Genomic DNA, 27,019 nt, shown 5'->3' with positions numbered 1-27,019 from the left:
CAACTTAGCCTTATGAACCCTTTCCCTTCATTTGTTGGTTATTTGTTTCAATTCCCCTTTGATGATTTCCCCCATTTTCCATTTCCTGTACATGACTCTTTTAAATCTTAGCTCAGTTAAAATTTCTTTGGACATTCATTCTGGTTATTTTACACTTCTCCTATTTTTTCTCCTTGCTGGCACAGTTTACAATTGTGCCTTCAGTATCTCATTTTTAAGAAACTCCTATCCATCATTAACTCCCTTCTCGTTTAGTATTCTTGCACATGGAGTTACACTCAGTATTTCCTTAAATTTAATGAAGTCAACTCTTGTAAAGTCTAGTATGCATGTTTGACCTCTTAGTTTCACCCTTCCTTTGTATCACAAATTCGAGGGGCACATGTTCACTCTCACCTAAGGATCCCACTACTTCCACTCCATTGACCAGATCCTCAGTGTTATCAGGATCAGATTCAGCATTTCTGATCTCCATGTTGCCTCTTCTACCTTCTGGACAATACAATTGTCGGCAAGGCAACTGATGAATTTGTTGGACTTTATTCTTGGCAAAGTTTGTTTTCCCACAAATATCAGAGGAGTTGAAATCCCTCATTGCTACTTTATCTCTTCTTTCTGCATGTTTGTTCATCTAGTCAAGGAAGGCTTCATCCAGTTCTTCAGTCTGGCTTGGAGGTCTGTAGTAGACCCCCACAACTATATCTTTTTCAGTCCTTGTTCTCTTAATTCTTATCCAGATGCTTTCAACCTGGTTTCCAGGATTGAAGTCAACATCTCTTCACAGTTGTAAATATTTTTGACATACAGTTGAGTCTCGCTTATCCAATCTTCACTTATCCAACATTCTGTATTATCCAACACAATCTACCTTTTAGTAGTCAGTGTTTTTGTAGTCAATGTTTCAATACATTATGATGTTTTTTGGTGCTAAATTCATAACTACAGTAATTGCTACATCACGTTACCGTGTATTGAACTGCTTTTTCTGTAGATTTGTTGTAAAACATAATGTTTTGGTGCTTAATTTGTAAAATCATGATGTAATTTGACATTTAATAGGCTTTTCCTTAATCCCTCCTTATTATCCAACATTTTTGCTTATCCAACATTCTGTTGGCCCATTTATGTTGGATAAGTGAGACTCTACTGTATAATTCTACTCCACCCCCTCTCCTGTTTGGTCTATTTCTCTGAAATAGGTTATACCCTTCAATCGCTACATTCCAATTATAGGACTCATCCCACGATGTTTCAATTATGCTTATTACATCATAACTGCTTTGTCGTCCTAAGTAACATCACCCTGACCCATAGATGAACACCCTTATTTCAGTGTGGCTGCTGGCAATTAAAGTGAATTTGGAGAGATGGATGAGATGTTACTTAGTTATCCCTTCATAGCTACATAACTAATGCAGAATCAACATTATTTAATGTGGAATATTAAGGGTCTTTTGTTCTTAAAGGAGCTTATTATTATCCATAGATATAGATATAGATATATGTATGTATTTATTTCTCACATATGATAATGAAATGGGAGATATCAGAAAAGTTGTTATAGCTGGGATAATTTAATACCATCGCACATCTCTACTGTTTATAATCATTTACTGACAAAAATCTGACTTTGGAATATGAACAGACCAATTGAACATTTAGTGGATATAGAGAGTCCATGTATAATAATATAACATGGTTAGAATGTCTGTAATCATATAACAAACATTGTTTAGATTTTAATGGACTTGCTATAGAACTTCCAAGACTTAGAATGTGAACAGCTAGCATAATGGTCACTGGAATAGGAAGTAACTTGCCCATTTTCAGTGTCTTGTACAAAGTTTATTATCATGTGCATAATTTAAACTACAAACATTGTTCTAATAATGATCTCAGTTGTAAAACAAAGTCTCTTCAAGATAAGTTTTGCTGGTGCTGTGAAGCTGGTATTTGAAGTATGTCCATCTGCATCTAAACGAGTAGCTCCAAGACAATCAGATTATGCAGTAGTTACTTTGGTGAGAATATCGCGTAAGTGGAATGGAAACTTCATTTTGAGTCTAATATTAGACCCTGCTTTGGAAAATTCCTTTTAAATGATCACAAGCTGGGAATAGCAAAAGAATTTAGCTTTCAACAGACAGCATTCACAAAGAATTTGTTTTTAACTGCTTATGTTGGGTCCCTGGGAAAGCAGATGTGAAGCTTACTAAGCTGAATTGGTTTGACCTGATGCAGTGTTTATGACAGTTGTTGATAAGGTCCCTTCTGTGGTCTCTAATTTTTTCAGGATATCTTCATTATTTGAGTATGAATGAGCTCATCTAGATAGTTTGGGTGCTTGTTGGTTTAACATGCCTCAGATTCTTTTGATGAATTTTTATTGTCCCTAAAGGAGTTTAAGCAATAATGAAATCATTTTGGATATTTTCCCTGCATCTGGCATATTTAATTGGTAATCTTGTAGTCTACCTGAGTTCAGTGAAGCTTGCTTCTAGAAAAGCTTGTGTAAGAATGCAGGTTTAACAGATCTAAAATTGATTAGGCTAAGAATACAAATATGCCTTAATTAACAAAGCCTCTGAAAGTTAAATCTTTTTTTTTTTTACAAAACCTTTTTATGCCCACCCATCCCTCCTTTTCCTCCTCATTCTCTGTCTAGCTGGAACTCTGTCTAGTTTTTTTAAGCAGCAATATCACTGGGAAAGTGACGAAGAGAGGGTGGAGAAATAGCGATTTTTGGGGTTGGGTTGAATTAGTGTGTTTGCAGAAAGAATGCAGTCAACAACTTGAGCAGAGAAAGAATGGACTGCCTCTTTAGTTGATCCTCTCATAGTTGTGTGTGTCTGCCTTCAGCAGGCAACACAATCAGCAGCTACTTCCAGAATCTGTTATGGATCACGTGTGAATCACAAAGCAAAGAGAAGGAGAGAGCAGATAACCCTATCACATCAACTGTCCCTTGCATGTTAAAAATAGGTGCATAGGTATGATCACCAGAATGGAAATTACAAGAAAAGTAGTTGGTGGTAAATAAAAAAGACATCCTTTTATAAAGCAGTACAGTAATATTTTCACAAGGCTTACCTGGTCTGTTTGTTTCATTTCGCACGTGATTATTGTCAATTTTGACAATAACAAATTTCATTACAGTTAATAACCAGCATCAAAACAGACAGCAAGGTAAGTTAAACACAAGTTGAGGCATCAAAATACAATTTTCAAAAAACAGAGTCAGGAAACAATGCTGAATACGAGAGTCTAAAAACAGCAGCAAGCATTTGCACAATTGAATAGTAGTGAGGATAGCTTAGTAAGACTGGGACAACATCCTGCACTGCAGATTGTTAATTTTGAATGAAAGGTTTACTGAAACATCTTCCTTTTTGTGATGCAGGAACCTATTTGTATCCTTTCTATGTTAATCCTGCCTTTGGTACCAATTGTTTTTGTTAAAATATGTATGTCCATAAACACATCTAATTCATTAACTGATATATAGCTATATTAGGTAAATTTTGAGATCTGCTCCCAAGCTGACAATTTCCCTTTTACTATCTGTGCTTGCCTTACAGGACACCAGTTTCATTTTAAGGGTGGATGGTCAGTAATTATGCTATAATTTCTAATTTCTTGGTCTACTACTCTGTGCAGGTAAATCTCACTTGGCAATAGTGCAGCGGGTGAACAATGAAGGGGAAGGGGATCCTTTTTATGAAGTCTTGGGCATTGTTACCTTGGAAGATGTAATTGAAGAGATTATCAAGTCTGAAATTCTAGATGAGACAGATCTATACAGTGAGTATTAATTTCTATGCTGTTTCCTGTCAAAACAATATACAGCTTTCTTTTAATAAAATGTTACCTTGTTCATTGTTTGAGAAAGTATTGCTTTGATAAGCTGTAAGATAAATTTGGAATTCATGTCTAATTGAAAACACTTGTGTGTATCACCTACCACCTGTCAACTTATGCTGACTTGAATTTCATTCATAGAGCTTTCTTAGGCAGGAATACCCAGAATGGTTTTGCCATTTACTTCCTTTAGCAATATATAGCCTACAGCACCTGGTATTTGTTGGTGGTCTCCCATCCGATTTTTCACTAGGGCTGACCATGCTTAGCTTCCAAGTTTAGACAGGTTCTGGTGCTTTTAGGGTATTTAGGCCCTACTGACAGATAAATCAGAGTCAGCCCATCCATGAAACAAAGGGATGCAGATACTTTAAGTTGTATATGCTGAGAACCGGGGTGCTGTTGGAGGAAAGAAAGCCATGTGTGTCCTGCAACTTGCCTTTTACCTTGTTAATCTAGCCTTCTGCCCACAAGTACCATAGAAGACACCAGTTTATCAGTATTTAAGAGTGAACTGCTAAGCTTATTCTTAGAACTAGAGAAGAGGAGGACTTCCATGTTGCCTCAGGGAACAACATATGAGCAGACTTTGAAAAAGACTTTAATGTATTTCTTTGAAAGCTTCAGAAGATTTCCCGATTGAAAGTATGTTTTAGAGAGAGTAGGGCTTCTCCCCAGAGTTCTTTCTCATCGCTTTCAAAGTTCTGTAAGCTAAAGTCAGATGTAGTTTGAGTGGTAAATGGATTGAAGGCATTTCTGAAGATGTATGTACATTATTTTGTTACATTGTCCCCCTTGGTCAAACAAGTCTTGCAGCTTTTTAAGCAATTTAAAACTCCATCACTGGAGGGGGAAAAAATTGTTTGAGGGCAGACAATGCAGGAACAATATTGTTCTAAACTATCTTCAGTTATCTGATTAAACTTGTCTTCTGCCATATATGGAAGAGGTAACCACTAGTAGGGAGAACAGCTGAAAGGGAAAATCCTAGATTGAACAAGGTGTCTGCACAATAGATATAATTCCTCATATTTTCAAGGTAACTTTTTTTCAGTGGACATCCCCCCTGCCCCAAAAAACCCAATGAGAATGGGACGTTACAAAAATGCATCTCCTGGAAAATATGCATGGACTTATTAAACACTAGTTTTTAACAGAATGTTGGGGACTTGGGTAGTAATGGTATTATGTTGGCAACCGAAGAAAGATTTATCCTCTGGTGTTCTTTGCCCATGCTCTAATAAGACCTTATCTCTTTCAATATCAGGGAGATTGTGCGATCACGAAGAAGGGGGGAGGATTATTCCTCTTCTTCATGCTGCTTGTGCAGGCACCCTGTTCTTCTGTCAGCAGAGACACTCCCAGTGGTCAGGAGCTCTCAAGTAGCTCCATGGCCAGCTAGGAGGCAAAAACAGAGGAACGGTTGTGCTCCCTTGGGATGTACTAGAACTGTGTATGCTACAGTGTGCATTTGTACTAGGTAAAATTGCCTAGTGTAGATTCCCAATTTGGTTACTGTAACATGTTTTACATGGGGCTACCTTTGAAGGGTGTTTAGAAACTGCAGCTGGTCCAAAGAATTGCAGCAAGATTGCTCACTTGGGCTGGCTACAAAGAGCACACAACTCTTGTTTCAAGAGCTTCACTGGCTGCTAGTCCATTTCCATGCACAATTCAAAGTACTGGTTTTGACTTATAAAGCTGTTTGAAGGATCATACTCTCGCTTATGAATCTGCCTGTGTTTTAAGATGTGCTGTGAAGACCCTTCTCTCAGTCCTGCCACTCACATGGGTGGAAACTCAAGAGAGGGCATTTTTAGTGGCTGCCACCAGGCTCTGGAACTCAATTCCCAGAAAAGTTAGACTGGCATTCTCCTTACTTTCTTCTCAGAAACAGATGAAATTTCTGTTTTGACAGGCCTTTGAGGACTTATTGGTTAGAAATTATTGGCCTTGTACAGCCTTGTACAATACACAGAATTTTCTGTGTCATTTCTTGTGCTGGTTTTTTTCTTAATGCCTCACGTTCTCCAACTTTTAAAAAAAGCAGTCACTTTTAACTTTTGTATTTCAAAAGTTTTAAACTGTCTTGTTTGAATTGGTTGTAAACCACCTTGAGTCCCAAACTAGAGAAAAGGCATGATGATTATGATGGTGATGATAGTATCATCAACCATAGACATTTTACTGCTATTATATAAAGCTTTACTTGTTTTGGCAGTTGTTGCATGGTCTTCCACAATCAATTTCCTGTCTCTGAATAGCGTATCACTCTGTTTTACATTAGGCCTTAATCTAATACTTCATTATTTATTTCTCCACTTCCAGCTGATAACAAGACCAAAAAGAAAGTGGCTCATCGAGAGAGAAAGCAGGACTTCTCTGCCTTTAAACAGACAGATAGTGAAATGAAGGTTAAAATCTCACCACAGTTACTCTTGGCGATGCACCGTTTCTTAGCAACAGGCAAGTGTGACTTATAAACTTTTGATACTATGAGAGCCCGAACAGGTTCCTAGAGTCCGGATTGGGCAGTGCAGCCTGACAAAGGTTTGGTCAGAGAGCCATGTGAGTGCTATATACTCCTCCCCACCATGTGTAGCAGTGGCATGGACTCTCTCAGACATTAAAAATAGGCGGCAGTAATTAAATTTTAAAGTTGATTAGGAAGGCAGTGATAATTAGAAGCACCACACTTTAATTTTACACTAGTGAAGCCAACATTATGAAGATGTAACTTTCCAATGATTCTTTCCTTTAATGCAGGAGTGGGAGACCCTCACAATCTTTAGACTAGAGCTCCCATACTTCCTTGCACCTTGGTTTTTAAAGAACAATCTTACTGAAGAGTTTTTGGAACAATATATTTATGGAAATAAGTAACATTATAGGATTAAACATTGTCCTGGATGATAGGTTAGCTGAATGGATGCCACAAAGCTGAACTTAGAAAAGGGGGAAAAAAAGAACTGGTGATTATCTCACAGTGGCAAGACTTATCATTGTAAGGAGTTGGGAAATAGTAACCAACATCACGATGGAAGCATGGTATGGCGAGGTATGGAACATAGCTTTAAATGATAAACTATCAATGTAAATGAAGGTGTTTAGGGGGGAAATTAATAGATCAGAATCTGAGTCATATTGGTCAGTTTTCATTAAATATATTTTAGAGAGTGATAAGGAAAAACAATACAACCTTGATGGTCAGGAATTTTGGATATGATATTTGTTTACTGGTTGACACATAAATTTATGGCAAAGGAAATGATATTTGATCAGGCCTTGGTGGTAGGTTATGTGTTTGTAAAATGTTCATTGCTTTGTGTTCAGTTTACACTGTAAGCTTTTAATGTATGTAAATAAAAAACATATTAAAAAAGAACAATCATACTTTCTGGAATTGAGATTCCCATATTTGAACAAAAAAGTGGGAAGCTCTAGGGTCCAAAAAAACAATTGGTCATCACATCTAATCCATGGGCCTGTGTGGCTCTTCTCTGTTCCATAGTTGGATTTATACTTTGCAGAATGTGAAAGCTATTCAGTTTAATCAATAAAGGAGTATAGGGGGGGGGATGAGAGAAATTTATTTTGTGGAATAAAATTAAGCTTTAATTTCTTTAGTCATGTTAAATGATACCCATAATAATTTAAGGAGTGGATCACTTTTGTGCTGCATTTCAAATAAAACTTTGGACTTGAAAAATAGATAGCATGGTATTTTTCCTTTATTTCTACAAAATACTAATATGCTATCGGTATAATTTTACAATGATTTTGTGTCAAATTGTTTTTATATCTTCAGAAGTTGAAGCATTTGGCCCATCACAGATGTCTGAAAAGATCCTCCTAAGGCTGCTAAAGCATCCCAATGTCATCCAAGAATTGAAATATGATGAGAAGAACAAGAAAGCCCCTGAATACTACCTCTATCAGCGAAACAAGCCTATTGATTACTTCATTTTAATTTTACAGGTCAGGCTTATGACCATATGAACATTTTTCTCTCTTGCAGCCCACTAAAAACATTACCACTTCCAGCTAGATCTCAGAGAATCAGGCCTCCTTATTCTGCCTGCTTGCATTATGTTTCAGAGGGCCAGATTAGACAAAAGGCTCTGGTCATACAGTTAGTATTTATATGCCTGGCATTTAAAAGTAAGAGCAAGCATGAGACACCACATCTAGATTGCGTGTCTGGTAGTCAAAGTTCTTGCTATTTGCATTGGAAGACAGGTTCTTTCTAGTGCAAGAATGGGCATGCTCAAAAGCCGAGCATGCATCACCGGACCATTATCAGCATCGCCAAAGCTGTGGAGAGAAGGGAACTTTCTGTAAATAGGTTGAAGAGTGGCAAAAACCTCATTGTATGTCATGTTTAGGGAGATTGCGCTGAAAGAGGGTGCAAATCCTAATACATATAGAGTAAGAGCTATCAGTTATGCAGTTGGGTTAATCTTCAGGGAAGTTTAAAGGTATTCTTAGTTGGCTTTGGATAGCCTTAGTGACATTATCATGTAGCCGGAGCCCGCCCTTTTTGGGGGGGGGGGGGGTGTTTCAGGAATGACTTGAGAAAGTGCTAGTTGCTTCTGGTGTGAGAGAATTGGCCATCTGCAAGGACGTTGTCCAGGGAACGCCCAGATGTTTTTTTTTAATGTTTTACTATCCTTGTGGGAGGCTTCTCTCATGTCCCCGCATGGGGAGCTGGAGCTGACAAACGGGAGCTCATCCACGCTCTCCCTGGATTTGAACCAGCAACCTTCAGGTCAGCAACCCAACCTTCAGGTTAGCAGTCCTGCCGGCACAAGGGTTTAACCCATCGCACCACTGGAGGTTAAGCCCTTGTGCCAGCAGGACTGCTGACCAAAAGGTTGGTGGTTCAAATCCAGGGAGCGGGGTGGGCTCCCGTTTGTCAGCTCCAGCTCCCTATGTGTGGACATGAAAGAAGCCTCCCACAGGATGGTAAAACATCTGGGTGTCCCCTGGGCAATGTCCTTGTAAATGGCCAATTCTCTCACACCAGAAACGGCTTGTAGTTTCTCAAGTCACTCCTGACATGAAAGAAAATCATGTAGCCAAGTCCTGGCTGCTTAGCTCTTTGATATAATCATGTTCACTTTGCAGTTCTTGGTTTTCCTACCATGAAAGTGTAGTCTTCACTAAATAAAAGCAATCACTTCAGTCAGGTAAATAGATAAAAATTGAGCTAGCAGCAAACAACCTAAAAATGAGGGAGTTTTCGGTCAAAATTTAAAAATTGTGATCATTTTGTGCAGCTCTGCTATATACATTATTTAACAAATAAAAACAAATTTATGCTTGATTCACAATGTGGTCAGTGATGAAGGCTAGAATTGTGGACTGAACTAATACACTATTACCGTATATTTACTGAGAAAACAGCACCACCTACTGACTTTACTGACACCACCTATTACTGCTTTGCCATGTGAATGTGTCTCACCCTTGCTCCACATTCACTGACAGAAGTCAAAATGATAACTTTTAAAATCATGTTTACAGAGATAGTATTTTTATATGAATCTGATCATCTTGCATGTGTATTCTGGTGGTTTGCAGGATGAAGCAGCTGCCTCAGTTAGTTGCTTTTCAGTGGATTGAAAATGCAGCTATCTTTTAATTAATAATTTATTGTTATTATTCTATTTAACTTCCAGGGAAAGAGAGGTGTGCTTGCCTTGGGAGCTAAAATAATAGGATCATAACATTTCCTATGCACTTTGACTTATTTGTGCAGTGAAGTGTGAGAATGCATTTGCACTGCTTTGTGTAGCAAAATGTCTTCAATTCCATTCCAATTCGCACCCTCCTGCCTAGTGAACAAGATGATATATCATGGAGCCTGTATATTCTTAGAAAAGCATAAGTACAAAAAGCTTGGAGATATTTTCTTGATAGAATGTGATCATTTGCATTAAAGATTAAAGTTATGCTTTTTAAAAAAATTATAACTTGGAAAAGCTGTGGATGCTTTTTGAAAGCAATATTCCAAGCTCTGTCTGTTCTTCACATACCTGACACTCCTAATAGTCTTCCTTACCTTCTATAAACAATTGGCCACTGTTTGTCTGTAATATTGTCCTCTTAGATGAGTGCTTATTAATACTGTAGCTATATGTAGTACTTTTTTACCTGGGGGCTACTTTTAACTGAAATTCAGAATACATTTAAACTAAGAATATAATCATTTTTTCTCTGCAGGGGAAAGTAGAAGTGGAAGCAGGAAAAGAGGGAATGAAGTTTGAAGCAGGTGCTTTCTCTTATTATGGTGTGATGGCTCTCATAGCATCACCAGGTAATTTTCTTTTGAAAGATGCATGCTGAATGGCTGAGATTAAGAGAGATAGTAAAACCAGTGCAATGTTTGAGGAATTCAGGTGTAAATAGTACATGAAAACACTCTATCAATGTACATTGCTTGAGACAGAATTAGTCCTAAAGCAACAGATGTAGGGCTTTAATGTTCAGAATATAGATGGTCAGATTTTTATCTCCCGTGAGAGTGATTTTCAATATGTGGGTCCTCAGGTGTTTTGGCCTACAATTTCTAGGAGTCGAAGGCCAAAACATCTGGGGACCCATAGGTTGAGAACCACTGTCCTGTGACAATCTTTCAAGATGTTGTGGGCTACAACTGCCATCATCCTTGACCAGTGACTGCTGGCTGGAGATGATGGAAGCTATAGTACTGCTGGGGCATCTAGCAAGTACAACATCTGAGGAAGTTGCTGTATGCTCCCTATATGTTTTAGTTTAACCAAAAGGCTGTTGTTGGGGCACAATACAAGAAAATAATTTCCTAGAGTTAATAAATCTGTCATTTTACCAGTCTTTCCCATTAGAGATCTATTTAGTTTCTGTTTTGTTGAATAAATGGTAAGAAAATTGCATTGTGTGATAGATGCAACTGTTCCACAACTGAACAGACTTATTTGGGCTATAACCTTACTGGATTTTCTGAAGCTCAAATTATTGAAATACCTTTCTTTGTCTCTAAAGTAAAGCTCTTCCATCATGCTGTGATGTTAGGTGTGTACTTTGGGTTTTTGCTCCCCAGGGGCCGATGAACTGAGTTTTATCCTAGAATATTTATTCATAGCTTATAATGTACTTGTAGTGATTTAATTTCATTCCTGCTTAGAACTGCTTACTATCATTGTACCACTGTTGGACTGAAAAAATAATACTTTTTCTGCAACTAACAGCAGTATGTTCTGTTTATATTTGTTGATTGAATAGTATGTGTTGGCATTGCCTTTCTATCCCATTTCTCCACATATGCTTGCTTCTCAGGGAACAAATTCCCCTTGTGGATGCCACTGATCACTTGCTGGAAAAGCAAAAACATTATTTTCCAATTTGTAACAAGTTTGATGAACTTTGTTTACTGCTGCTGTATATAACAATCTCACCAATGCTCAGTATTCACATCTGGTGTCATTTGGAATGTTTGTCTTAAAGGAGAAAATATTTGTTACAAATACTGTACATCTTGTAGCTGATAACATTGAAAGACTTGGTAGAATTAAATGCTCTTCCCTTATTTGATACGTTGCAATATTTTCGCAAGGCTCACTGGGATAATGAATTAATTATTTACGCTTATCACAGAATAGATGAGTTTATAGAGTTAATTTTTGTTGCTGTTAGCTGCTGCATTACCATAAGATGAGCAACTGAACTTTTTTTGCTATTTTGACTCTTCCCCTACTGAGGTTAGTAAGAGGAGAACATGTATGGTCTGGTGACTTCTAATTTCTTACATGCTATTTGTAGTAATTTCCTGACCACTTTTCACTTTTGTTTTATGCCTTGTTGTTCTTTTTAATTTGAAATGTTTTTTTTTTAATTTTAATTGCGTGGAAAGTTGATCCTTTCCCTTGTCAGTTGTAGATCTCTCATCCTCATGGGTCCTGAGTTCATTTTTTTTTTCTCTCCCTTTTCTAGTTCCCTTATCCCTGTCCCGTACCTTTGTTGTCAGCAGAACAGAATTGTTAGCAGCAGGTACTCCAGGTAAACATGCATGCTTCTTGTTCACCCTTCTTGTAATTGCACTTATCCCAAACTAAATAAGTAGTGACTTATATATATTTAATACCACTTTTGCTAGAGAAATTCAAGAGAAGTTTGTGTCTGACAGGTAGGTGTCCTAAGCATACCTTTGTTATTAGTTAATAGTAAAAGTATGCTGAAAGGAAGGCAAATGTTTGAAAAACATTTGGTCATGAAAAACCTTTTCTTGACCACAATGCTATCCTGTTTGAAAAATAATGCCCACATCTACAATTAGGCATTATTTTCCTTAAAATGTAAATTACCCACACCAGGTTTTTTGTACAATTTGATGTGTGGGATTGTGATTATACAGACCACATGATAGAAAGAACAGTGACTCCCAGACTTCCCTTTTTTGCATATCAGTTCACTTCACGCTATCTGAAGGGTAGCATAAGTGCTTTGTTCAATTGTTGTCTCCTTGCACAGAAGAGGAAAATATCCTTAGAGAGCTCTATGAATTCATCTCTTTTTATCACTCTTCTGAATACCAGGTTAGATAGTATGCTCTTCAAGAAGTGTTGTAAATATGCTAGTAAATTCTCTAAGCCAGGGATCCCCAAACTTTTTCAACAGGGGGCCAGTTCACTATCCCTCAGACCTTAGGGGGGCCAGACTTCCTCGGTGACAGTGGCAGGAAAGGTATGCGTGGGGCGAGGGAGGAGGGAAAGGTGCACGTGGAGCAAGGGATTCCAACTGATCACTAATTCGGCTCATGGCAAGTCTCCTTGAAACTCCCTTCTCAACTCTCTTTGAACTTTAACTACCTTTTCACGTTCCAGTCCCATTTTAAAACTAATTTCCTTTGTTCAGAACTTAAATCTGCAGCTGGATCTACGCTGCTCTATATCCCAGGATCTAATCCCAGATTTTCTTCTTATCCAAGATTATAAAGCAGTGGGGATTTATATAATCCAGTTTAAATCAGATAATCTGGAATTAGATCCTGGGATATAGGGCAGTGTAGATTCAGCCTGAGGCCCCTTCCATACTGCCCCTATATCCCAGAATTTGATTTCTTACACTACCAGATAATCTGGGATCAGATAATCTGGGATCAGATCGTGGGATAAAGGGCAGTGTAGAGTCAGCCTGAGGCCCCTCCCATACTGCCCCTATATCCCAGGATCTGACTCCAGATGATCTGCTTTAAATTGGATTATATGAGTCTACACTGCCAGATAATCCGAGATAAAATAATCTGGGATCAGATCCTGGGATATAGGGCAGTGTAGTTCCAGCCTGAGGCCCCTTCCACACTGTCACTATAGCTCAGGGATCCCAGATTATCTTCTTATCCCAGATTATATGGCAGTGGAGACTCATATAATCCAGTTTAAAGCAGATCATCTGGAATCAGATCCTGGGACATAAGGCAGCGTAGAAGGGGCCTGATTTCCGTTATTAATTCCAATGGGTTTAACATGGGGGGAAACAAACCAATTAAGCTATCAGTTTTTAAGTGTGTATATGTTTTTTGGGACATCCTGTTTAGAGCAAGTTAATGATCTCCAAGATGGGAAAAGGCCCGACAAACGTAGGGGCCAACTTTTTAGATGGCTGTATTTTTAGAAATTTGGTGGATAAATACACCCAGTGGTATTGCAAGTTAAAGCGCTGAGCTGCTGAACTTGCTAACTAAAAGGACGGTGATTTGAATCCGGGGGTGAGCTTCCACTGTTAGCCCCAGTTTCTGCCAACCTAGCAGTTCGAAAATATGCAAATGTGAGTAGATCAATAGGTGCTGCTCCGGCGGAAAAGTAACGGCGCTCCATGCAGTCATGCAGGTCCATGATCTAGGAAGCGTCTTTGGACAACGCTGGCTTTTCCGTTTTAGAAATGGATATGAGCACCAACCCCCAGAGTCAGACATGACTAGACTTAATGTCAGGGGAAAACCTTTACCTTTTTTAGGTATACCCAATACCCTACCCTAAAAGGAGGTTGCTCTGCTCTCTTCCTGTCAGCAAAACGTTTGTAATTCTCCCCCTAGCAGCCTCTAGCGCAGTGGTTCTCAACCTGTGGGTCCCCTGAGTTTTCAACTCCCAGAAATCCTAACAGCTGGTAAACTGGCTGGAATTTCTGGGAGTTGTAAGCCAAAACACCTGGGGAGCCACAGGTTGAGAACCACTGTTCTAGCGCCTGCCAAATCTTTGGCCAAGACACTGTCAACTTGCCAGCCCAGTTAATAGGTACGAATCCTCCAACTTGCTCCCCCCTCCAGCATTGGGGTGAAGTCGCAGCCATGTACTACTTTAAAGGGGATAATCCTGTTGAAGAATGACAAGGAAAAATGTTTCTTCTTGGCCTTTTGGGTAAGATTGTTTTCTGTTAAACTTCATTGTCATACAATTTCAGTATCGAATTTAAGGAGAAGATTAATTTCCTGAAATATGTAGAAATACAGAGTTTGTTCTCCAAATAGCTGAAAACATTTCTTAAATTCATGGTGCTAGTGGTAAGTTACTTCTATGTGAAACTTTCAGGTTTGGATAACTATTTCATAGAAGCTTGTTCTCTTATCTCACTACTGGAGGCTACGGGGTTGCATAACACAGATTGAGCCTCCTTTTTTATGGATTTCTAACATGTGACTAACTCCCTACTGCTTGACAATTTATTGAGCTTAGTGGCTTCTTTGTGAGATTCAACCTCAGCCTGCACATACACTATTTGGAGCTGTGGTTCTTAAAAGTCTTGTCACCTACACATATTGCTATCACTCTTATGAAGAAATCTTAATTAATAATATATAATTACAAATCACCATTATAAACCACACTAGAATTGGGGCTGTCATTCTGTTAAAAAAGTGTGTTCATGTGTAAAATACTTTATTTTGCTGGCACTCCTTCATGAGAAGCAATGAGTAAAGCCATTGCAGTCATCTCCTTTTCCAGTGGTGTGTCCTTGTTGGATAAATTTAACTGGGGCAGTGGCAGGGAAAAGGAATGAATGGTATCACTTAGCAGAGATGTGGCGAGCAGAGATGCTGCTGTCACTATGTTTAGTTCACTGTATGACTTGATCCAGCTCTTATGTTTGAAAATAATTGAATTTGACATTTGTATGTGTGAAGAATCTCAAACTGAACTGAATTAATACTCATACTGTACATATAGAAATATCTAAGGGATGCAGGATAGCAGTTGCCTATTACTAAAGTGTTGTTAAAAGGGGAGATGTCCTTATAATTAGGACTACTAAGAGAAATTAGTGGAAGCAAATTAAAACAGCGACAACGTAAATTGGGGGAATGTTTATAAACAAGCAGTTTATAATGCTTGTGAATGATGTTTTCATTGCTCATGGGTCTTTGGATTTACACATTAAGTTTGGCATTTCACGTTTCTAAGTTCAGTCAAGAAATAAATGACTTTGTAGATGCAGGGGATATTGTCATTATAGTATTTAAAGATGAATTGGACTTATTTTTGAGGTGTGCTGTAGTTAAAATTTTATACAGTCACATACTTTGTTATGATATAGAGGGGTATTTGTATCTTTTTTTGTACATATTCATTTGGGGCTTTCAACATTCATGTTGCTGTAATACTGTTATGAGGCCAACCAAAGGGCAGAAATGATAGATGCAGTTCACAGTTGGAGATCTTGAATTAGGAGCAAAAACAAGAATGACTTGGACAAACAAACTAAGGGCTTTATTACAGGAGGTAAATTCTAAAATAAGCAAGTTACTCACAGTGCTGATTTAATCTAGCTTCATTTTAGGGAAGACATGAGAGAGTTGTCAGGAAGAGAAGAGGTGTAAAGGTATCGGTTTACACCAAAGATGGGTCAGGATAGATACATTTGACAAGAGAAAATACTTTGGGTTACTCAAACTGCCTTCTATGAGGCATATTGCCTTTTAGTGCTAAGTGTTGTACTTCTGACAAGAAAACTTGAGCAGGTTCTTGTGATCTCTAGATTGCTTCATCATGTTGTAAGTTTGGCACGGTAATTTTTGTTAAAGGTACGTTAATTTTGGGAAACACTAACATGAGTCCAATCACAAGACAGACAGTTAGGACTCACTGTTCTTTTGGAAGGAAATAAACAAGCACATTAACTGGGCATTACAAAAGGGAACATGTTACATTTAATTTGAGTTGAATATTTTCATCATTAATCAGAAGGTGTGTTGTTGGGTACTAGATTATTTTCAAACTAAATTGGATAAAGGCTCCTAGGATACATATTACCAAAGGACCCATGAGTAACTTGACACGACTGCTGGTCCATCTCATTTGGACATGTTTATGAAACTTCTTAAGACCTTGCTGCACCCTATACTGTTAACTTTTGTAATAATAAATGTTATTTGGGTAAATATGAAGATAAGATCTGATACCTAGATTTCTTGCAATGTCTAATCCCTAATCTTGTCTAATTTTAAGATAGCTTTTTACTTGTGAAAAGCCATTTTAGATGAGTTTGTTGTGACTGTTACAAACAGGAACTGGTTAGCTTCTGTATCCTAAAGCTTTATGTGGGAATGAAATGGAAAAGCCTATGTCAGTGCTGTTTGACCCTACCATATATATTTTTCTCATACACCTTATACAATAATAAAAATTATTTCAACAATAAATCTTTTAGGTTTTATGTCTTGATACATTTGTTTTTAAATCAGACTAATAGGGTTAGCTTGCTCATACAGTGAGCCCTTGGTATCTGCCAGAGTTTGGTTCTAGGACCCTCCTTGGATACCGAAATCCATGAATGCTCAAGTCAGATTATATACAATGGTGTAGTAAAAGTATATCCTTTATACAAAATGGCAAAATCAAAGTTTGCCATTTTTGTATGCAGGGAATGTATCTAAACCATGGATGGTTGAAACCATAGATGCAGAATCTATGGATATGGAGGGCCAGTTGTACTCTTCTTATTTAGAACAGAAGTTTACATTTTAGATTTCATTTATTGAATTGAATTGAATAGCTTTGTGTTGCACTTTAAAAAATTAATAGATTTCCAAAATCAGTCTACTTTCGAGTTGGTTGGATTTGGGGGTCATTTTTGGTAGCTTTTATGGGCACAGCTTGCCTTAGGGCAGAAAATTGCCCCCTGAAACTGCTCCAGTTATCAATTCCTTGTGTCTACCATATTTATTTTTTCTCCCAGTTCAGAGATGTAAGTGACACTATTCTCTCTGATGGTACAGTTACTGAAATAGTCCATAGTGTATCAGAAACTGTGGAAAAGGTGAAGTGGAACAAAAAATGCATTTTTACGTTGTAATGAACGTGGTCCTTTATAGGGATCCTATCAAGTATCTCTACCTCATGGTCACTCCCACTATGCTGCATGCTCAAAATACCGAAGTATCTAAATATCGTCACAGGAATACTTCAAACTCACATGAATGAAGTTCTGGAATAATTTTGTAATATCTATGTAGAAACAGTATTTAAAATAGCCAGAGTTGAGTTTTGCTGTAATGTTCAGATCTTTAAGATGTATAGAGAAATCTTGGTATTTATCAGGTGTCAGTCTTGAGTATCCTCTACTCCAAAATGTCTTGTATTTTTCTACACATCCTAGATACACTTTCCAAATTTCAAGGGCAATATTTAATATTACATTAACTGGATATGGACAGGTTGCTTACCTGTAACCGTGTTTCTTCGAGTGTACTCTGTGAATTCACACTAATGGAGAACGCTGCGCCTGCGCAGGCTCCAATGGATACTCTTCCAAGCTAAAGTTTGAAATTTGGCGGTAACCCCGCCCCTCTCCCCAGAGGGTATAAAGGACGCCCTCCGCGCCCGCTCTCCAGTTCCTATGCCGCAAAGGCAGCGAGAAAGGGAGAGGTTTGCATGTTGGGAAGGAAGGGCGGGATTGTGTGAATTCACAGAGTACACTCAAAGAAACACGGTTACAGGTAAGCAACCTGTCCTTTTTCTTTGTGTACTCTGTGAATGCACACTAATGGAGACTAGCAAGCTGAGGTGTAGGTAGGTGGGATAGCAAACCCGATAACCAGTTTAGTGTCCAAACAACACATTTATTGAGCACAAGGTACAAAAAAACAAGTGCAACAGTCAAAGAAAACAATGCAGCAGCATATAGTGCAAAAAAACCGATCCTTGTTATTAGGACCCAGAACACAATCACAACATTGTCTGTGAGCGATAGTCTGTAAGAAAATACAGAGGTAAGTATAGATCCATTCCCTGAGAACAGAGGTAGAGGTATTCATTTGAAATACATTTCAGTGCAGTGGGTAAGTATAGTATACAAGCACTACGTTAATGAACCCATGAACATATCGTGTACATAAAGGCTGAATGACAGCAGTCAACTTGTAAGAAGGATAAGCAAAAGAAGAAAAAACTGGTTTTGAGTAAGGCAAATAAAGTTAGGCAAGGTAGGAGGAAAGGATAGACCTGGCAAAGGCCAAGTCCTTGAGGTTCTTTGAGTCCATCCTGTAGTGTGAAACAAAGGTGGATGGAGTGGACCAGATAGCCGCTCGACAGATGGAGTCGAGAGGGACGCCCCTCAGGAAGGCAGTAGAGGTGGAAAGGCCCCTCGTTGATCTAGGGCGGATCGAGGAGGGGGGTTGGCGCTTAGCCAGTTGGTAAGCGAGTTCGATAGTCTGAGCAATCCAGTGTGAGAGTCTTTGAGAAGAAAGTGGTTCGCCGAGCTTGATGAGCGTCGAAACGGTTGGTGACGAAAAGGCTGAGGGTAGCGACGGTACCGTTGCGGGAACCATCGGGTCCGCTGAGTCTGAGGTTGATCGGTCCCGCACTTTGTTCCGAGAATCTTGAAGTCGTGATTGGACTTCAGTTTGTCATCAGTACCAGAGTTGAAAAGGCCCTGGGTGTCGAAAGGAAGGTCTTTGATCACTTGTCGAGAGGAAGAAGAGAGTCCTGAGGACCGAAGCCATGCATGCCGTCTGATCGCAACTGCGTGGGCAATCATTTTTCCGGCGGTATCGCCGGTATGTTTAGCCATTTGAATTTGGTGGTGTGCGAGGGAGTCCGCCTCCTGTTGGAGGGTTGAAAGGACTGACCGGTCTTCGTCAGAAAGTTTGGCGAAGAAAGGTTGGGCTTTTTCCCAGAAGATCTGTTGATAAGCGCCCATGCAGGCCCCGTAGTTCGCCATGCGGCAAAGGAGGAGAGCGCCGGAGTACAGCTTGCGGCCTACCGCATCGAATCGTTTACCTTCCCTGTCGGCAGGGGAGTTGGACTGTCGACCCGACGATTGGGAGGCCTTTACCACCATGGAGTTTGGGTCAGGGTGATGCTTGAGCCATTCCAAGGCTTCGTCATCGGTTCGGTACCAGGCCTCTATTTTCTTAGAGGTTGGAGGTATCGAAGATGGAGTCTTCCAAGATGCCTGGATTACGTCCAGGAGGTATGGAAGAAAAGGCAGCAAGGTGGCTGGCGGGGCTTGGGCTTGGATCCTCTTGAAAACGGGGTCGGTAACAGCCTTTGAGGTTTGCTTAATTTCCATCCCCAGAGCGTCTGCCATTCTGACCATCTGGTCGGAGAAAGCCCGGATATTATCCGTCGGGGAAGGTGGGTCGACCTCGTAGGCGTCGTGAGGCGGGGAGAGGTCGAGACTGAGAGAGACAACGGAGGCGGAGAGGATCAACTCGGGGTGTTCGATATCGGGGTCATCCTCCTCGGGCCCTTGAGGGGACCGGGGAGGAGAAACAAGTGCAGAGTCCTGATGAGGTATCACCTCAGGAGCAGCGGGAGCCCTTGGACGCGGAAGCCTGGGCGGCACGGGCTAAGCGCGTCATTTGTCTACCCCTTTAGGGTGTTTGAGCCGGGGGAAAAAGTTCTTGTCGAGCCGGAAGCCGAGATGGTGCTGGCTGGGGAGCCTTAATAACTGTCCTGACCGACCGGTCGGGGGAGGCTTGAGCGTCCGCATTCGAGGACTGACCATGAGGAGAGGAAGAGGAGCGGAGGTGTTGTGCTGGTTGGATAGGAGAGGATCTCCTAGAGGAGGCCACAGAGGAGGGGACGTCCTTCTTCGAAGACGCTGAGGAGGACGACCTCTGGATCATTCGTTTCTTTGCTGGAGGTTGCTTCGACGCGACCCTCAGCGATTTTCCCGGCGTCGGAGGGATCGGGCACACAGCTGCCGAGTCAGATTGGGCCCATCTGGATTCCTCCTGAGCCCTCTTGAAGGCAATCTTCATGGCGGAAGAAGATGGCGGCGAAGCTAGGCGGGATCGAGTGGAAATGGCCGAAGCCACCGAACTCGAAGTCGATGAAGGGCCCATTTTGCCCGACCGAGTGGAAACTGTGGCGGTGGTCACCGTGCAGGGCGGTTTGGCCGGTTTTGGTCTCGAAGGTTTCGAGGTTTTGGATGATACCGACGGAGCAGGCCTGGACGCCATCGAGGCCGAGGTGGAAGTAGAAGCCTCAGGAGCGAGAGTTTTCTCGTAGAGAGCTGCGCGGAGTCTCGCAGCTCTATTTCTTCGGGCCTGAGCTGTAAAGGCCAGGCAAAAGCGGCAGGTACCGACGACGTGGCCTTCGCCGAGACAGAAAAGGCACTTAGCGTGACCGTCGGAATCTGGAATCTTAGCGGCACACTGGGTGCACCGCTTAAAACGCGTGGTTGACATAAGAACGAAGAGTCCGAAGTGAGCTTTGCGGCGGAAAAAAAGGAACTGGAGAGCGGGCGCGGAGGGCGTCCTTTATACCCTCTGGGGAGAGGGGCGGGGTTACCGCCAAATTTCAAACTTTAGCTTGGAAGAGTATCCGTTGGAGCCTGCGCAGGCGCAGCATTCTCCATTAGTGTGCATTCACAGAGTACACGAAGAAAAAAGAACAGATATGATTCGGAAGTGCAATAATATGCATTATGTTAGTGAGTTTGGTAGTGAGTTGGGTAGTGATTTGTCCCTGGTTATCAAACCTCAGTTGAAATGAAAGATACATTTCTATTAGAGGACTTCTAAACATGAGTATTAATTGTTCAGACTTTTCCCATGCCATGGTATGCCATGAATTCAATGCACTCTTACATAACATGCATGCATATATTTATATCATCCTTGTACTTCGTCTTGCACAATAACTCAAATTCTTGATAGCAAAGTGGAATATCCCCGTAATTATAGTCAGGAATAAGCAAATGGCAGGCCTTGTGGAACTGGGGAGGGCTGCACTAGTTCCTCAGATACTTTGAAAGGGAATATTCCTATCATGCAACCTGGCTGCCTTATAAATTAAAAAATAGGGGAAATCTTTCCCTAGGCAACATACAGAGCTATTTGGCAATATTTTCAACTCTTGCACCATTTTTGACCTATAGAGGGCATTTCTTTTAGCAGAGAAAATGTTTTGGGGTATTTAAAAAAAATGGGTGGTTTTTTTTTTTTAAACCTTGAGGACTTACAGGTAGGTACCATAAGAAGACTCGTGTCTCAGAAAGGCATTACAACTTCACTATTTTGTTGTTTTTACATTCAGTCGCTTCCGACTCTTTGTGACTTTAACTATAGAAGGTCAGAAGTTGCTGGTCAAAATCCCATTTCAATGTTCTTCTCTCCACTTGTATTATTGAGCTTGCACCTTGGAGAGTTGGAGCTCTCGCAACAAAGCATTTTAAAAGGAAACTAACCTGAGAACTTTTATCAGTATAACTCTGTATTAAACATATTCTTATTGATGTATCTGATCAAGCCACTTTCTGGGATTTCCCATGAACTGATGTTCGTTTCAAGGATTCGATCTGTACTTCAAATTTTCTTTCTTTTCTTAAGCATATCTTACTCTCCTTTTTCAGCTGAAAACAAATCACCACCTCGCTCTTGTGGCTTGAACCATTCAGATTCCCTTAACAGAGGGGATCGCATTGATGCTGTGACACCAACGATAGGGAATAGCAACAACCAGTTGAACTCTTCATTTGTTCAGGTGTATGTTCCAGACTACTCAGTGAGAGCAATATCAGACATCCAGTATGTCAAGGTAAGAAAAGAGATAAAACTTCTCTACCACTTGGAGAAAATGACTAAAAGAGAAATTGCTAAGACTTTATAAAATGAATTGTTTTGTGTAGAATTGTTTTATTCCTTTATTATAGCAGAAATATTGCAGATCTGCATGATATGATTTTGAGGTAACAAAGGGCAAGTTGGGTTGGGCAGAGATTTATGAAATCTTGTGGGATGGTTCTCCGAGAGAAAACAGCAAATTAAATATTACTTCTCTCTGCTTGTATTTGGTATAGATCTCAAGACAGCAATACCAAAATGCTCTAATGGCATCCCGGATGGATAAAACACCTCAATCCTCGGACAGTGAAACCACTAAAATAGAACTGACTCTTACAGAACTGCATGATGGTTTGCCAGATGAGATGGCAAACCTGCTGAATGAACAGAACTGTGTGACTCACAACAAGTCCAATCACAGTATGCACAGTGAAGGTGCCATCTAGGACCAGACACCCAGCATCTCATTCTTCCTCAGCCCTACGCCCCAGATCTCTGTTTAGCCAGACCAGTCTTCTTTTCTTCCTTAGGCCTTCTACTTAATATGTGCTTGCTATGCCCTGCGCTGCGCCTCCAGTGCTCTGAGACCAAAGACTTTATGCCCATCCTGGAAAGCAGGAAAAAGAAACAGGAAAAAGTGGTAGCTCAGAGAACAGGAGATGGCCCTGGACAAAAGAAGAAGAAACAAACACCTAGACAAAGCCTGGGGAGTCAGCCACCCTTCAGGAGTAAATGACAACATTATTCCTAGTGGAGCAGAATCATGTTTATTTTTCCAATTAAGAGAGATCATGTTTTTAAAACTAATATATTGTGGTTTTAAATGTTTCAGAACCTTTCCAGTTAAGCTTTATTGTGTTGTTTGTGAATTTTCCCATGTCTTATCAGCCTCTCATTATTTTGTTTTTTCCCTTGTTGAAATGGCAAATTGGTACTAGAATGCATTTGTTTTGTAAAGAACAAAGATTGGATGAAACTTAAGGAACCTCTGGCATCTCTCTGTTGGGAAATTGGGGAGGGAACTGTTCTCCTTCTGTGTAGCCCTTCTGTTCTGCGGGTTGTGCTTGCAAAAACATTCCTCTTAAGAGATTGTATTTTACAGTTCAGGAATGTTTGGGGGGGGGGGGGGGGGACAGCACGTGCCAAATAGAGCCAAGTATGGTGGTGTTCCCTGCTGTCTCAAATGTGTTGAGTCAATACCTAGACTTGTTCTTATTGTTGAAAGTCTGATACACCATAATGATTGATTTGCCTTTTAATTTGTGCAAAGACAGGACCAAAATTCTCTTGGGGGTTACAAATGTGTAACCTTGTTTATGCATGTATAACTGTGTGATATTCATGATCTCTATGTATTCCCATACGGACTCCCATCTCCATTTACCAGGAAGTAGCTCCTGCAATTGACAGGGATATGTTCCCATTGTTTAGGAAGCAGCTGACTTGACCTTACGAGGGATCCCCTCATGCGAATATGAGAGGGAATTGCAACAGGGACCCTGCCTTTCTCTTTCACAGTGGAATTGCTCCCAGGAGAGCTTGAGGAACATCTGTCAGAAGCTTCCTGAGCAACAAGGAACAGACCTCCATTGATCACAGCAGATGCTTCTTGATAAGTGGGGACCGAAGACTTGGCCAGGAATCACTGCATAATCATACAAATGTGGTTAATGCATCCATTACAAGATTCTAATCTGCAACAAGATTCTGATCCAGGAAATATAAGTAGGGCAGCCCACCAATCACTAATCCCACCCCCAAAATGCTGCTATGCTAGTAGCCAAAGTGAATCCTCCCAGGAAATGGTTTCCTGAGAGGTGCATGCCAGTGGATGTTGAACTACTTTGCAAAAGTCTTTTGGGATAAAATGAATGTTTGATAGATGTGGAAGCAGGGGCAAAGAAAGACAAAAAATTGTTTCAGCAATGATACAGAATGTTTGTAACTTCTAAGTTCCCTCTAGGTTTTAAAAGCAATACAAGACAGCCACCTGGGACTGAAAAATAGACTTGAAATCCCATCAGGATTTCCCAGTCCCATAGCTAGGGATGCTGTACATTTTTTGGAGGGAGCTCTCTGAATTATGCATTTGAGTAGCCTCACTGGATGACATTGCAATTTTGAATTGTTGCCCCCCTTCTCAATGCTTGTGAGAAAGAGTGAATAATAATAACGGTTGTTAATCTCTTGAGAGATGGGCATGTTCCACGCAACAGTCCCTCTGCTGTCTAGACTCTGCTACCTAGATATTCTGATTTCTGTTGTTATCCTCATTTTTTCCTTGTTTTTCTTTGCACTTTGTCAGAATCATGCGTCAAATTTTTCTACTTGGGCAGAAAGGAGTTCAGCATACGTTGAAAGGAACTTGCTCATGCAAGTACTTTCAGGAAAAATGTATATTGTCTACCACCTCAACACTTGCTGTTTGTTTCTACATAAATATTATTCCATCATGTTCTAGCAGTGACTATTACTTTCCAGTTTACTATATAAAAGACAAATAGTTGCAGTGAGTTAAACCCTTGTGCCAGCAGGACTGCTGACCGAAAGGTCGCCGGTTCGAATCCAGGGAGCAGGGAGAGCTGAGAGAAGCCTCCCACAGGGTGGTAAAATATCCGGGCACCCCTGTGCAACATCCTTGCAGACAGCCAATTATCTCACACCAGTAGTAACTTGTAGTTTCTCAAAATGAAAAATGCTGCACTTTGGAATGGTGAACTGCAGTTGAAAATGATGTCTGCATTATAAGCTGGTACAATGTAACACAGTAGGGGAATGTACCCACCCTTTTTGCAGGTATTCCCCTGCACTCCTACACACACTTGTTCTTAGGTGAAGAAACACCCAGAAAGGTCAATCACCTGTTTGAGCTTTCCAGGAATTGATGGCTATTGTGAAACAACTCTCAAAACAGCAGCCCTCCCAAAAGACCCCCCCCCCCCCCGAATATCCCAGAAAGAGCAACTAGAAATCACTTGGTTTAAAACCAAAATGGGGTGGTGTAGAAACAAAAATGCATCATTGTTGCAGTTACCCACTTTTGTAATAGATAGAAAGCAAGTAAAATTATTGAGCCAGGGGATTCTTAACTAATTTTATTTCAATACTTCATGTATCTATCTTAAAATATTGTATTATCCATAGCACACACTAAATTCTACCACGCGCTTGTGCACAAAAACATTTCCTGACCTAACATAAGTAGCTTTTATAGGGCTTTCTTTAAAGTTTTGAATCCTTATCACTACCATGTAACTGCTATCATTAAGGTCTAGAAAGAAAGAAAAAACATTGTTGGGAAGTCTGTGACCTGTTTTCCATACCCTGGGATTTGGAGGCATCCCTCCCCAATTTTTCTGTGGTACAGAATATGTAATACTTAAATAAGGTCACCAGCCAAAGCCAAGTTATGGGAGGATGTTCTCAATTCAAATAATGGACAGCATTGTGAAACTCGTCTCCTTGATGTCACTTGATGTCTCTGTCTTCACAGCAGTTGTCCTCTTCTTTCTGGTGAGAGATCTCTCTGCTCCATTGTGCTCTAAACTTGAATGGACATATATCTGTATATGTGCATTCAAACATAATACAGAAAATTCACGCACATCAGGAAATATGAATTTAGCCAACATCCTTAGGAATATTATTCAAATAATTTCAATATATGTTTTCCATGTTATCAACTAATTATTGCTACTGTTTCAAAACTTTTTTAAAAATTGGAATAACTACAGGATAAAAATTTAGGATTTGCATCACTGAGAAGAAAAAGAGACTCACAGATCCCTTAATGCCCAAATGTCACAAAGCTGCAGTATACAAGGTGATCCGCCAGATTATTTTGTTATTACTCTCTAGGTACTTTTAGTACACCACTTTTTTCTTGTTAAGGGCAATCAGTCATTTGTTAGCAAGTTTGCTGTTCAGCATTTATTTTATATGCTGGATGTGGACAGTTTCAACACCAAAATTCTTTTTAAACAAAAGGTTTTTCATATTTCAAACACCTATCTCTGAATAAATTTTGCAGCGTTTGGCGCAAATGGCTTTGAACAATACCAGAGATCTCAATGTGTTATGTTGGGTGGATGTGTTGCGTTGGTATGTTTTGAAAAAAAGCATAATTTTTTATTTAGTGGTACCTAACTAGGTTTTGTTCATGAATGTATGTATCTCCCTTTTCCCAACCTTATCCTTTTTTTGTGTGCACCTTGGGATCCAGTTCTTGGAGAAAGATGGGATATGGCAGCTATAAAAAGAGGGGAAAGTGTTTGATCCTTTCCAATGTATGAAAAGGATATTATTGTTCTCATTCTCGCATTCAGTGTGCCTAGCTTAGCACTGGGGGGAGCTCTGATATTTTGAGAGCTCTGCAGCCTGAAAAAGTTCACTAGGTTTGTGACAGTTAAATACACTTGCCCTCGCTAGGCCAGAAACTAGCAGTTGGAAATGGAGAGTACAAGGAAATGCACTGTCAAGGAGTCTGATTGAGTATCAAAATAGCAAAAGTAATTTTGCTTAGCCTTGCTGCTACATGTGATCTTTTTAGAGGAAGTGTGCTGCCTCTTCTGTCATTGTCCAGGAAAACCCAGAGCTACGACTGAGTCCTAATTCCTATACAATAGTAACCCCTGGAAAACTTTTTGAAATTTCACTTATAGTGACTCCAGCATGTGGTTTTGTTTAACCATTACCATCATTTTGTCTCCATGCTGCTCTAAAATGTTTTTGCTGTTTTGTGGCAAGCCACTGAACATGAGCAGTAGCCTGGTAGTTTTAATGTACCTCCAAATACCCTAAAGGCATCAGATTCCATCTGATCTTGGAAGTTATGCAGGGTCAGCTGGGGTTAGTACTCGGATGAGAGACCGCCAACGAATACTAGACAGTATTTCAGAGGGAGAATCACCTTTGAATATTCCTTATCTAAGAAAACCTTATAAAATACATAGGATCACTGTGAAGGCTCTTGGAGGCACACTACATGGTGGCTGTTAGGGGAAGGAGACCAAAAACGAGTAGAGGTATAAACCTGTATGGTTATTTGCTATACAGATATTACCTTGCATGTACTTAACATTATGTCATTTGATTGTTTCCTAAGTACAGGTCAGACGA

At 40.1% G+C, this 27,019-nt stretch overlaps 1 protein-coding gene across 3 annotated transcripts in view; it reads left to right on the top strand.

Annotated features, from left to right (window-relative positions):
* Window positions 1-22,882, top strand: part of cnnm2 (cyclin and CBS domain divalent metal cation transport mediator 2) — a 125,553-nt gene extending 102,671 nt beyond the window's left edge. The window contains exons 2-8 of one of the 3 annotated variants that reach the window (XM_062976304.1): window positions 3,658-3,801; window positions 6,187-6,324; window positions 7,667-7,836; window positions 10,084-10,177; window positions 11,830-11,895; window positions 21,691-21,875; window positions 22,138-22,882. In XM_062976304.1, coding sequence (XP_062832374.1) covers window positions 3,658-3,801; window positions 6,187-6,324; window positions 7,667-7,836; window positions 10,084-10,177; window positions 11,830-11,895; window positions 21,691-21,875; window positions 22,138-22,347 — 1,007 coding nt within the window. In that variant the 3' untranslated portion in view covers window positions 22,348-22,882. Of the gene's footprint in view, window positions 1-3,657; window positions 3,802-6,186; window positions 6,325-7,666; window positions 7,837-10,083; window positions 10,178-11,829; window positions 11,896-21,690; window positions 21,876-22,137 lie in introns of those variants that run through there. The other 2 variants (XR_010004653.1, XM_062976305.1) reach the window with 2 other exon arrangements.
* Window positions 22,883-27,019: the final 4,137 nt, after the last annotated feature.

This window comes from Anolis carolinensis, chromosome 3 (genome assembly GCF_035594765.1).
Source record: "Anolis carolinensis isolate JA03-04 chromosome 3, rAnoCar3.1.pri, whole genome shotgun sequence".
In the NCBI taxonomy this organism is placed as follows: domain Eukaryota; kingdom Metazoa; phylum Chordata; class Lepidosauria; order Squamata; family Dactyloidae; genus Anolis; species Anolis carolinensis.
Note: the sequence above shows the minus strand (reverse complement) of the source record. Positions and strands in the feature narration are given on the sequence as shown.